Genomic DNA, 13,812 nt, shown 5'->3' with positions numbered 1-13,812 from the left:
CCACCATTGTTCAGAATAAGTGTCCTAAGTGTGGACAAACATGAAGTCACAGATGATTGACTTAGCACTCCTGGATTTTTACTTTATACTGCAGTCTATATTTTGTATCAGAAGTGACAGGTTGCATTTTCCTAGCTGGTATTTCAAGGATTACCCTGAAAACTAAAAACAATTATACCGTGATATCTTTCTATAAGCTTTCTCAGAATTACTAAAAGCACTACAGCACTACTAACTAAAAATCTCAAATCTCTGCAGCTACTTAGCTATAAAGATATTGGAAGAACAGCTTTCTGTCAGACTACCACAGGTACAACTCTAAAAACAATGTGTAAGTATCTGGCACAAAAAGATCAATTCATCAATTTCATTTGCAAAGCAGATATTTACTTTACTATACCCTTCAGTATTACAGATGTTTGTTATCCTTCTTCTACATAAAAGCACAGTGTTGAGTTGTTATACCACAACCACCAAAAAACCTCTATCATGAGCTGTCAGTGAACGGGAAAGCGTTTCCTACAATTCCTTTAGGAGGTCATCCTTCCCTCTATTGCATCAAGTTTACAGCACCATTAATATACACGGAACTAACCAACCCAAAGAACTCCACTCATTTCATGAGCAGCTTTGTAGTAATCTTTCTGATAAGATCAGCTGTATTTTCACCCAGTGTCAACAATAACATTCCAAAGGGCCAGCAACACAGGGAAGACAAAAGTTTTCTAACTTTCAAACAGTTAGGAGCATAACCTGATTTTTACTACAGCATGCAGCCACTAATAACCTACAAAGCTTATACTCTTGATAAGGAAATGTATAATTCATTCTTCTCTCATAAATTATTTATTGTATCTTGCTTCCTGTAAAAATTACCTCCTCTAGTTAAAAACACTTTTCTCCTATTTTTAAAGGAGGCATACTATAGGTATGAAAAAATTAGGAGTAATTGAGCATTATTGGCTTGAAATATCATGTCTATCCCACAGTACAGTTCAGGACGTAATAGATGCTAAAATAATACCTCACTGTCACCAAAGGCAGTATTTATACCCATCTCCTCATTTATCTGGAAATCTTACAAATTACTGACAAAACTTATCTGATCATTTGGTGAGTCCATTTCAGCCAAATGACGAAACAATTAGGAAATATTTTCCTTTTTGAGCAGTTTAATTTTCTGTTCAGTAAGGAGTCAAAAGAGCACCACTTTTGGATGAAGATGAAAAAAAGGCAAGAGCAGAATCATCCCATTCCAGCATTGCCCATCACAAAACAAAATCCATCCCCACCAAAGTAATCTCTCAAAATAGATGTATTACTCTGCCATTTGCAGTATTTGCAGTGTTAGAATTGCTCTCAAGTACATTGGAAAACTTTAAAAACCCAACAAAAAACAAAAATCACACACTACATTCTCAGGCAGATTGTGGACAGTTTTTAAGCTGACCTTTCAGTTACTTTGTGAAGACTGTAAACAAAATTAGAAACAGCAGTATCAGCTTTATCCCATTCCTCAGTCCACTTCCTTTAAACAAAGTCTTCAGCTGGAAACACATCAAGCATACCAAACAAAGAAACACTGCCAGGCCTTTCTCATAATAACATGTCTAGTTATAGGCTGGAACAGATTTAAGCCTTCATTTGCAGGCTTGGACATTACCTTTCCGTACACTTTAAAGAAATCACTTTCAATTGTATTTAATTCAAAACATTAATACCTGCAAATTGTATAGATGGGTGATGATAAATGAAAGTTCCATGACAGTATGGAAGCTGAAATCCATTTTCATCATCACAATGAAAGAAAAAAAACCGAACAAATAAAAAAAATTTAGAATTCATACCTTTTCTTGGAGGTAGTTCACCACTCTGTATTAATTCTGTTCCAGGATATACAATCTCTCCATCTTTTACCATTTCATTCCACAAGCCACATAGTCCATCTCGTGTAAAAGCAAGCTGTTAAAAATAATACATTATATATAGTTACACACACTTTTCTCTCAAGCTAAAGCTAACACTTAAAATACATCTGATTTTATACATCATCCCAGAAGAAAGAAAACACATGAGAAAACCATCTCATTGGAAATGAAATTGTGTGTGAATGAAATGGAATGAAATATGACAAGGATTTAAGTAATCTTCAGAATCTCTCATTGTCTAGCTATGTTATTTTCAGGTTAAAAGTGCAAATGGTACATTTTAGACAGGTTCAAGTCCAGGAAAATGAACTTTTTTTTGGTGACAAATTCTCATCAAAAGCACGGATTTGGTCACCTTAGAACTATCCTCCCATTCAAGATGACATCAGCTGGGGGGCAGGGAGAGGTGTGAGGTGTCCTTTTTCTCTTCAGGAAAAGCTATTCAAACAAAGTCAAGCTGCATAAAATCTCAAGACAGAGAAGCATACAATCCCCTCACCAATCAGCAACTGAAGAGCTGGGCATCTTAACCAGAATGATGACATCAAGGCACAGATTTGTAAATGAATTCAGCCAGTTCAATCTGGTCCTGCTGTGCAAAGCATCTCTCACAACCCTCCCTCTTCTTTCCAACTGCTACAATGCCTCCTCTCCCATGAAGAGCCAGATTATGGAATGGATCAAGCCTCAAACCAGCAGCACCCAGAGGAAGAGCAAAGGGCTGCCTCAGCCCAGGTCAGTTCTCAACACACTTTGTGTTTAAGAGGACAAATACTGGCAACAAAACTTAGACTCTGCTAGCTGGAACCACTCACAAAAGCACTGGCTGTAACACAAGTCTCCAAATTATTTAGGAATCTGGGTCTCCCTTGGAGAATCCTAATGACCAGGGTAACTTCTATGGATGTTGTTTTTTGCTTTATAAAACACTGCAAAACAGGGATCTACATCCCAAGTGAATTCCATAATAACCAGGCTGAAATTCACAACTGTACAGCGTAAGGGAGGAGGGCAGGATGTGAAATTGAAAAACAGAATACTTTCTGCATACCAAAGTGGTGCAGTGGACCACATTTGAAAAAAAAAAAAAAAAAAAAAAAAAAAAAAAGCAAAAACCACCACAAATAAATAAAAAAAAAAAATCAAAAAAACCCCAAACCACCACCTGCTGAAGGCTTATTCAAAAGCATCTTTGTGTTATGTAACTAGCATTCAAATCCAAAGTGTTTTAGCTGAGAAGTAATACAAAGATGGGGCTTACAATAACTGCCATAAAATATTTACCACTACACAGTCTTGAGAAAATAGCTCAAAATAAAATACATTGTAATGATTAAAGATTACAGATTTTAAGAGACAAACGCACCAGCAGGGAAGACATTTGCTGCTCCAGCTCATCTCATTTTTTTTCTTTTAACACAAATTAAAAGACAAGTTGCATGCTTTCACACCACTGTAACTAACTAACTGTAACACTAAATGACCACAGTAATTCCTTGACTTCATACTGCATACTTCAGAAATCCACTTCAACATGTATAAATGTTTTCAGTAATTCTTCTTTCAGCATAAAATATGAGTTGACACATTGTACGTGTCTGTCACTTACTATTACTTGATTGGGGCAGAATCATATAGTGTGAGCTAGACATTATTCATCTTATCTGTGATTTATCAATTGTACAGCATCAGAATCAAACTCTGACCATCTTTACTGAAAGGTACAGTCCCCGTACTTCAGTGTTAAACAGCAAGAAGAGCTTTTGCAAAGATTTGTTTCACTAAGAGCTTTACATTGGGCTTCATTTTTCAAAAATTGGAATAATCTGAAGTTGCATTTCAACAATGAAAAAGATCTTTCCCCATTAACCGATTTTGATTGTTCCCAGTCTATGAATATTGCAATAATAAATGATGTGCACTTTTTTCTTCTCTAGAGGTGGCCATATACTTTAGTGGGGCACCTAGGGAATTTACTTTTCATAGTTTTATTCTTGTGCAAAATAGCAAAACAGCTATTTCACTGATTTTGGTTCATATAGTGGTGATAGATTATTTTCTTTAACTTCCACCTGTTAAATGCTAACCTATGGTAAAATAAAAGCCTGAAAAATAGCAAGTGAGGCAACCCTCCAGATGGGTTGCATAATAAATTATAGTTTTCACGAATTAAAGATCTTTCTCTAAGAAACTGTCTTTTTCACACATTTTACTTTACATTCTCAGATCACCTTGGTATGGAAAATTATTCTCACAGCCCAAAATCTAAATGTCTCCAGGCTGAAACGACCGAATATGAAGAATGCCAGATTCTTCATAATGTAGTAGTGCTCTATTTCAGAAAACTTGCTTATTATTTTTGAAGGCATTCATATAAAGCAGAATCAGGAACTGTTTTCACCACTTCAATCTCTAATCCTTTTACATGGCACAAAGTTCACTCAACTCTTTAATGCAACTAAAAACTGAAAAAGTAAACAAAATTTCTTTGGCCTTGGGTTTGGTTCCAAGTCTTATCAAAGTGAATTTCTTGGTATGTTGCAAAAAGATAGAGGAACCACCAAGGCTATGGGTCACAGAGTTCCACCTCCTTCTCCAAATACCATAAGCAGCTTTCAGATAAACAATTTTGCCTACTACTCAGTTGTAGTTAATATTTTGTCAGCAGTATCTGTGTTGGGGGAAGGGAAAAAGGAGACAAGTCTGAAAGTAAAGAAACACTGGACTGACTTTACAGCAATAATCAAAGCAACGGAATATTAAGAAACAGTAATTACAACCAATACACCTGTCATAACTGAGCACAACTTCAGCTGTAACAAAATTACTATTAATCTACTCAACATTCAGCAGATATCTAGTATTTGCTATATATACTAGCTAAAAGTGGAAGAAAAGTCAGAGTTTTTAAGTGAGAAATTATTTAAGCAATTTTATTTTCATTATCTCAATTACATAATCGCAATAGAAAATTTTCAGCTCTCTTAAGAGAAATATTTCTTTTAGCCAACAGAAATGGGGAAGAGTGGTTGATACAGAAGAGGGCCATGCTGACATCCAGAGGGTCCTTGGCAAGCTGGAGAAATGGGTTGACATGAACCTCATGAAGCTAAAAGAGAAGTGCAAAGTCTTACAACTGGGGAGGAACAACCTCAGGCACCAGTACAGGTCCAGTGCTGGGCTCAGTGTGCGAGATGTGGACAAAAACTAGAGAGCCCAGGAAAGAGCCATGAAAATGATTAAGGGACTGGAGCACCCTTTTTATGAGGAAAGGCAGAGAAAAAGGGTTGGGAGGAAAGTTCATATACACAAATATATATATATAAAATCTGAAGGGAAGGTGCAAAAAACATGGATCCAGGCTTTGCTCAGTGATACCCAGTGACAGGACCAGAGGGAGGGGGTGTCAGCTAAAACACAGGTGCTTCTCTCTGACCAGCAGGAGACACATTCTTGGAGACACTCAGAAGACACTCAAACATAAACCTGGGCACTGGACTCTAGGTGGCCCTGCTCGAACAGGGGAGTTGGACCAGATGACCTCCAAAGGTCCCTTCCAATCTCAAACATTTGTGACCCTGCGAAACTTGCAGCTGAAGATAACACACTTCTGTGTAGTAGAAAAGTCAATTGTCTGCTTTAACTGCCCAATCCTGCATTTTTTTCTTCCTACAGTAGTTTATGACTTTCTTCCTTTGCTTCCATCAATACCCCTCGCAGTCAGTCATTCATAGAGTCTACCAACATATCTCAGTGCTCAAACTAGAGCTAAAACTTTGTTCAGAACAAATCTGAAAAGATTTCTCTAGTTTCTGTTTTCAAAAAAAGAAAAAAAAAGGTACTTCTACTAAATTATTTGAAGAATGTTCACAAGGCAATTGGTGGTATAGTGCAAGAGAAGACAAACACACTTGGTGTCTTCATTGTTCCTGACATACTGGAGCTCCAAACACCAGAGCTGCTACTTGTGTTTTGTAAAGTCTCTCTCACTAGATTGCCTGATTCATATGAACATCTTTCCCTCTAATAATTTAGTAACTTCATTTGCAAATGCTTAAAGGGATGAACCTAAACTCAGAAAGTTAACAAATTAGGAGTTACAAAGTTTTCACTGAACTTTTGCAACTGACAACAGTACCAGAGATGTACCCTCTGTAAATCTTCCCCTCAAGGCCCTGCTTGCTCCACCACTTAGACTCTTCCTTCCAAAGACCAAGACAACAGCAGCTCTGTAGTCCATTACTATCCACTGCCTTGAACTTTGGCCCATGTTCTTCATCCTCCTACTCACTGCCCATGCTAAAAATCTCCCCTGTCCTTTCCCATGACATCTACTGACCTCTTCTCAATCCCCATCTCCTACACATCTCACCTTCAGAAACCCCAAGCCTCTTCCATTGTTTGTCACACTTTCTCATCCCCAGACCATGTCTTGATCCCTGAACCTGAAAGCCACAGATCTCAACAAATCCATACTTCCCACACAGACCCAATGCTCAGCCCTGCTCACTTATCCCAAACTAAAACCACAAGGGCCTAAGGAGACTTAAAAGTGAACTTCTACTGTAAACTGGGCTGCCTCTACTCTAATCTTTTGTTAATCTTATCTCTGCAGTAGAACTGTAATTTATTCTGCCTGGTACAACATCTGATTGAGTCCAAGGGGTATCTAGTTAGGTTGCTGACATATGCTGCTGCTAACCACCAACAGGGCTGGCAGTGAAATTCCCCTCCACCCCCACCAACTTGAGACAATAAGACACTGACATTGACATTTCCTTCCATTTCAAGAAAATTAAATCTTGCAACCATAACTGGGTAAGCTCCTGAGAATTCTCAAAGTCCTTCTACAATTTTGCTTTCAGTAAGTTATTTTAAGAATAATCAGCAGCTCTGATTTTGTTTTGAAGTCAACTATTTTAATTAGACAAACTATGTAGCACATTAGATTATGTTCTCAATGTGGCTTCATAAGCTTCCCTGTAGAAAGCATAGAAGCCTTCATAAAAGTTAACGTGAACTCAAGAAAAATGAAGTCAGGAAAATTAAATTACACAAAAGCATGGGGATTAACTCAGGTAGGATTCCTGACTATAAAATTGCACTGGAAATTTAAGAAACTGACTTCATAACCACAGAAGATCAATATGGATTTAAAATAAAAGCTACTAAAACAATCTTCACCTCAGAATTGCCAAGGGTAGTGGAGAATCTATTCTTCTATTTAGTTATTTTTGCGTTTGTCATTGGCTGTACTTTAAAGACTACATGAAAAAACTTCTCATTAGAAAAATATTTAAGTAATTTTCAGCCCAGTAGTAGTGAAGAAAATCACAGACCAGTAAGTCCTTTCCTAAGTCTTTCTTTTGTTTTTGCTTTTTTGAATACATTCAATTTGTGTTTCCTTTTTCATTGTTGTCTTAGTATTTTGTCCTAGCTTCCTTCCTTTGCTGCTGAACGAAGCATGCCCTGAAACCACAGCTGCTTATCACACCTATGCAGAGCACAGTGCAACACCACTAGACCTAAACACAGTGCTCAAAAGCTTGGGGAGCAAAATCAAGAAGTCCAGCAGCCCCACATCACTTTAGCAGATTTGAAGTTAAACTAGAAATATCCCCATAATAGCAGGGTGCTGGTCTTCCATTTGCTGGAAAAGTTAATAGTCACACACAAAGAAAAATTATGCAATTCCCTCAAACCTAGAAACTATCTTTATGCATCTGAAGAATAGCTCTGTCTGAGTCTGAATATTCATACCTATGCGCTAAATCTAACTTCTCTAATCTATCACACTACATACAGTGTTTGTCCATCCATTTGGAAATCACTTCTTTCAGAGAAACAGCATTACTTCATTTTTAAAATAACTTTTAAAAATTGCTACTGTGAAGTTCACTTCCTTTAAATACAAAGGAGTCCTCATTTGCAGTTTGCTTTAAGAACTTCCAAATGAGCCCTTCAATTTTTTGATCAGAAAACCAAAACAAAGAAGATTAACAACAGGAAAGCAACAAAATAGAGAAGGCAACTTTTACCAACTTCTTGCTTTTAATAGCCAAGACATCATTTCTTTACATAATCTTCTCATAAGTAAAGACACTGATCTAAATGTTAGAAGAGTGGGATTTTCAAAAAAAATCAAAATGACAAATGTAACTTTGAAATAAGGGTAAAAAGATTCCTAACCAATGGAACTCTTAAGGGTGACTATTTCATTTTTAAAAACTCATTTTCATCTCTGTGGCAAAAGATAATGACAGAAATAGTCTGCCAACCATTAACTCAATGAAAACTGATGGAAATGCTCATATTCCTCTCACAGACAGCTTTTACACCTTAACTGTTGCCTAAAGTTTTTCTCCACACATCAGAAAAATGAAAGTTTTTCCCTCTAACTCCTGCTATTAATCACAACAGTTCTCCACAGGATCCAGAATAAGCAGCCTAATTAAACTCCATTTGAACACACACATGCATCTCATTAGCTCACAGCAATTCTACTTTTTAGTTATTCATCCATCACTAATTAAAGGTCTCTGCATAAGATTCTAATTTAGTTGTACAGTACATCTATTTAATCAGAATTATTTTAAGCACAGTTTGAATCTGCAAACTGGGTACCTAGGTTTAAGTAAACAATTTTAATCTTCCCTTTTTATAATAAAGAATGTCTTCCTTAGGAATGGTAACTGAAACACAATCTCCCATTACACACAGTGTCTGCTATAAATGTGATGGTTTCTACAAGTAATACTCATCAATAGGTAGGTGTTTGCAATGCATTAATTGAAGTCTAAATAAATAACTTAGTAATTGAAATAATACACTAACTTCTCAAGCTACTGTATTAAGAATGACACATGAAAAAGTGGCCTGCACTAAAATCCACTTACTTTGCAGCTTCATAGGACTATTTTATTAACGGTGATGTTCTACACATCCTATTGACATATGTCATAGGAAAACATATTACATATTGTACACCGATAATTCTCATATTCAGCTGAACTACCCTGATTGTTCAGCTGCTGTAACAGTTTGCTTTTTTAGATAACATAGAATATCTTATTTTGCTCCACCAGGAAATTTAGATTTTTTTTTAAGTAAAATAAATGTTTCTAAGCACTTCAAAATTACACTAGTAGCCATAAATCATACAAATAATTACAAAGTTTGCAAAAAGACACGGAGCAGGTAAAGGTTGGATTTGGATCTTTATAGACCACTTCAGCTTCCTAAAATAGTATTGTTCAGTTTCAGAAAAAATAACGTAACCAAAAAACATTGTGGAGATACAGTTCCATTAACAGTTCACACCACTGTCAGGTAATCTTGGCAGGCCAGAGGCTCACTGCTACTACAAAAGGACCCGTGCCTGTGATATTCACTTAAGAACAGTAATAACATGCTACATCACACTGCCTTTGTCTCACAGCAGTAACATCCCCAAACTGAGTAAGAACATTTAAATTTGGCCTCGACACCAGCTGCAACAGTGACGCACACAGGTGATTAAACACAAGCCATGCTACAATCCACATGTCATTCTCTTCTTATTGTATTAATACCACAATATAATACTTATTAATGCAAACAGTACTAGAATATTGTGTATTACGTTATTCATGCAACATCTTCCCGAGCTAAAACAAAAAAGAATACAATAATTTTCATAGGGATTTCCTTGACTTAATCTACAATAACTGCCAGTTATCAAGTCTAAAGAACAAACCCTCTCACAACAGTGACAAAGGAAAAAAATAAAAAAAGTACTTTGGAGACCACTAAGCCACCAAATGAAACCATTTTACTTCCAATCCTAGCTATACCCCCCAAATTTTGCAGCAGCAGAATTTATTTACAAACTAATCAGTCTCTGTATGTCTCCTAAGGTAATTCCCCAGAATAATTCTGTTTCTCCAAGAACTGTCACCTACTCATTCTTGGACTGCTGTACACTGAGAAGTTAAAAATGTAGCTGCAAAGTGAAGAGTTCCAGGGTCCAATTCCAAACAATTTGTAGTCATCTTAATCCCTTTATATAAATTTAGTGTGTCTTCTTCAAACCTCTCATAGTACTGTCTTCACCTTTTCAATTTCAGCTGACAAGTCTCTTGAACACCAGTAGGGCTCTTCTACAGCTGAGCCAGTAAAAACATGCACATTAAGAAATCTACATATTCAGTACACATAGAACTTAAAGGATTAAGACACCGGATTTATACCTATCAAAAAAATAACCACACACAGCTAGGTCATGCTAGTCAACCAGTAGCTAAAATAATCATTCATGCAGTAGAAAAATTCTCAAGAGCCCAAAATCCCTTTCCTTTACAGAAGGCATCTGCCATTTAATACATTAAAAGATGTTACTCAAGATTCACATGCTCAATTTTTCAAAATACTGAACATATACATCCAATTAAGAGTTCTGTGATGAAGACCTGTGTAATACCAAAAACAGGTAACCTAATAAGAAAATGATATTATACCCAGGAGGCCTGGCTTGTCTTCAGATTCCAGGGAAGTGATGCTTGCATCCAGCAGATCACAAATGATTACTGCTCTCTTACTGTATTATTCTCATTATTTTGACTACAGCTTGATTGGAAGGAAAAAAAAAAAAAAAAGAGTACTCTGGCAATTAAGAGTCTAACTTGTTATTACTCATAAAGAACTTGTATAAGTAAGAGTATTTATTCACTGAAATACATTGCAAATGAAGATTTTTATTATTAAAAGGAATTCCTGTAACACATTAACTAAACTGCAGTTTCATAAATCACAAATATTTCATTGCATTTATACTCACAACTGAAAATAACCCTTAAAACTTTGGATGACAACTGAAACCTTCCTATCATAAGTTTAAATAGATAGGGAAAAAAAGGGATAAAGAAAAAAGGCACTACAAAAAAGGAAAAATCTGACAAATCACATGAACAGTCACATTTTTCACCCTATATAATACAGAAGAAAAAAAAAAGGCAATGCATAGTCAGCAGGTGTTACAAACAAAGGTTGCCACTTTTTCAGATAAATTTTCCAGTACGCAAAAATCATTGAAGCAATATACTTGTAATCTAAAAGTCACCCTTCTGGAAACAAAAATATTTCCATATTCTTAATATGCTTATTTCCAAAATGTTGTATAGCATCTTTATTTACTACATTAGAGAAAGCATCTGACTTTAGATTGAAACTTTTACTTTGGTAGGAAGAAAAGATGAAAATAGAATTAATCTAGCCAAATCAAGAGCAAGCCCTGTCATTTCATAGCATTTTCATTCAAGACCAACTAAATAATGGAACCTCTTAGGCTATATCTGTCACTTCTGATTCCAATTTATCTTGTTTGATTTAAAATACTGGGGAAAGGCTGCTTTGGAACCACAACTGCATGGGAAAAAATCCTCACCTAACCACAAGAACAACTCAACTCAAGCATGTAGACTATCAGCAGGTAATCTGGGATAAAGTCACAAAGATGGAATTTTTAAGAGTTTTTCAGCAGCACTATTATTAACAGTAACAAAAGAACACTGGCTGGCCCATTCCAAAAAGAATTTCAGCATTTTGAGTTGAAACTTGGAAAGGTTATTTGAAGTAAGGATCTATATGCAACATCTGGGTAAAGGAAGGAAAAGAGACAAGGACTTCATCTAGACCCATTTCATCTAAAACAAACATAACCGACCCAAACTACTCTATTTCTCTAGATTTTCCACTTATTCGTAAAACCTGAATGGGGAAAACATGTTAGTATCCTCCTCCTCCCCATATCACACAAGTTTGCTGAATTAAGAAATTTTCTGAGACAAAAGAAAACTTCCACCAAATACTGGCATATTTCAATGAAGATCACTTCCATTTAAACCTTGTACCTTTGACAAACAATTAACTCCCTTCAAAAGGGACAAAATTTAAAGGAACCCTCTATCTATAATGCAAACAACTACAGCAAAATCTAATTTGATTTCTTCAAATATAAATTACATTTTAATTGCCTTTCGCTTCAGTTCTCCTGTGATTAAAACTGCTAGCTCATATGCAGGCAGGACATTTAGCAACAGCCTAAATGAGAATTTATAGTTCTAGCAAAAATGCCACAAACTCTGCTAGGGGCTTTAACACTCTGCATAAGATAACACAGATAATATACATAGATAGCATACACACGTAGCCCAGCTTATTTCAAAGCAGAAGGGACTGACACAGATCTATTTGCAGCTCAAAATAACTTAGTGTTTCTTCAAAACCACTAATAAATCAGCACACTTGAGAAAACCTATACACCATCTCAAGATGTGTACTTGTCAGCTTTTTGGACTAAAAGCATCCTTGATTGGCACCTGAAAGGTCACAATGCAATATGACCATCAAACTCCTTACCTGCAAGTCTGTCTTCAACCATTTGGAGTCAAACCTTGCTTGAGCAGACAGACAAAAAGAATCAGAAGACATGTTTCCTTCTTCAGCCTTCTCTCCAGGCTGGCTGAGCAGCCCAACCTGCTACAGAATGAGCAGAGGGGGAAAAAAATGAAAAAAACAACGATCTAGCACATGAAGTAAACCACACAAGGTTATTTTTACTCAGACTAGGACGGCTTCCACTCGATCTTTAAAAATGTAGCATGAAGAAGGACCTCCCTCGTTCGCATCCCCTGAATTTGCACGGGGAGAGGAACACGCATTAGGAATACTACCTGAACCTGGAAAAAAGCCTCTACATCCCTCCTCTATCACACCCGTGGGCAGGAAGCCTCCCTTCTGCTGCACTGAGCCACACCAAAGGCCTTCACGCTGCCCCTCAGCCCCGTAAGTGGTGCATGAAATAAATAATTGATCGCAGATTACGCAAGCCGCAGGCCAACATAAAGCGATTATCAGGGTCACCCGCACCCCCTCCTCCCGGCGGCGGCCGAGCCCGGGGGCTGCCCCTCTCCGGGAGCATCCCACCCCCGCGCCCCCGTCCCGCTGTCACCGCCCCTGCCGGCCGCCAGCCGCGGCTCTCACCGCCCCGGCCAGCCCGGGCACAGCTCGGGGGGCAGCGGGCGGGAGGCACGGCACGGCACAGCCCCGCCCGGGCACGGCAGGGCTGGGCTGGGCTGGCCGCACACGGCGCGGGGGCCGCCGCTGCCCTGCCTCCCCTCCCGCGGGATGCGGAGCGGAGGCCGCGCTCCCCCCGCCGCCTGCCCGCCCACCACCGCTACACGGCAATCCCGCCCCTGCCTCCCCGCTCCCCACGGGGCTGTCGGGGCTCTCGGACTCACCGGGCAGCCGCGGCAGCGACGGCGGCGGCTCCGGCTCTCGCTCCACCGCCGCCCGCTCGGCCCCGGGTAATCCTCGCCCCTCCTTCCCTCGCCCGCCCACCCCCCACCCCTCCGCCGGCGGAGCCGCTCGCCGGTCCCTCCCTCGCTCCTCCGCTACTGGAGACGGGGAGAGCTCGGCCCCCCGTACGCCAGCGGAGCTCTCTGCCAATCGGGAGAGCGGCGGGAGGCGGGACATCCTGTCCCGCAGCGGGGCGGGGAGCGGCGGGGCCGCGGGCAGGCGGGCGGAGCCGCGCCGGCAGCGACGGAGATCGCAGCATCCCTACGGCCAGGATGCAGAGATTAAAAAAAAAAAAAAAAAATAGGTTGTTTAAGTCATTGAGGGGCCATCTGCAAACTATACGGTTGATTTCTACAAAAAAAAAAATTAGGTTTTAAATGTTTCAGACGAGGAAGGTTAGTAACGAGTAACGGAGGCAAACAGAATCACAGAGTGGGTAATGTTGGAAGGGACCGGACTGGGGTGTCTGGTCTGCTCATCGGGATCATCCTAGAGCAGCCGGCACAGGATTGTGTGTCCCTCTCTGGAGACATTCAGAACCCGCCTTGCT

General features: G+C 39.0%; 1 protein-coding gene across 2 annotated transcripts in view; it reads right to left on the bottom strand.

Moving 5' to 3' along the window:
- Nucleotides 1-13,243, bottom strand: part of HERC2 (HECT and RLD domain containing E3 ubiquitin protein ligase 2) — a 102,526-nt gene extending 89,283 nt beyond the window's left edge. For both annotated transcript variants that reach the window (XM_014892520.2, XM_014892527.2), the window contains exons 1-3: nucleotides 13,205-13,243; nucleotides 12,324-12,443; nucleotides 1,848-1,962 (exon numbers count right to left, since the gene is read on the bottom strand). In XM_014892520.2, coding sequence (XP_014748006.2) covers nucleotides 1,848-1,962; nucleotides 12,324-12,395 — 187 coding nt within the window. In that variant the 5' untranslated portion in view covers nucleotides 12,396-12,443; nucleotides 13,205-13,243. The remainder of the gene's footprint in view (nucleotides 1-1,847; nucleotides 1,963-12,323; nucleotides 12,444-13,204) is intronic.
- Nucleotides 13,244-13,812: the final 569 nt, after the last annotated feature.

This window comes from Sturnus vulgaris, chromosome 2 (genome assembly GCF_052056855.1).
Source record: "Sturnus vulgaris isolate bStuVul1 chromosome 2, bStuVul1.hap1, whole genome shotgun sequence".
NCBI classification, from domain to species: domain Eukaryota; kingdom Metazoa; phylum Chordata; class Aves; order Passeriformes; family Sturnidae; genus Sturnus; species Sturnus vulgaris.
This window is presented reverse-complemented; position numbering and strand designations above follow the sequence as displayed.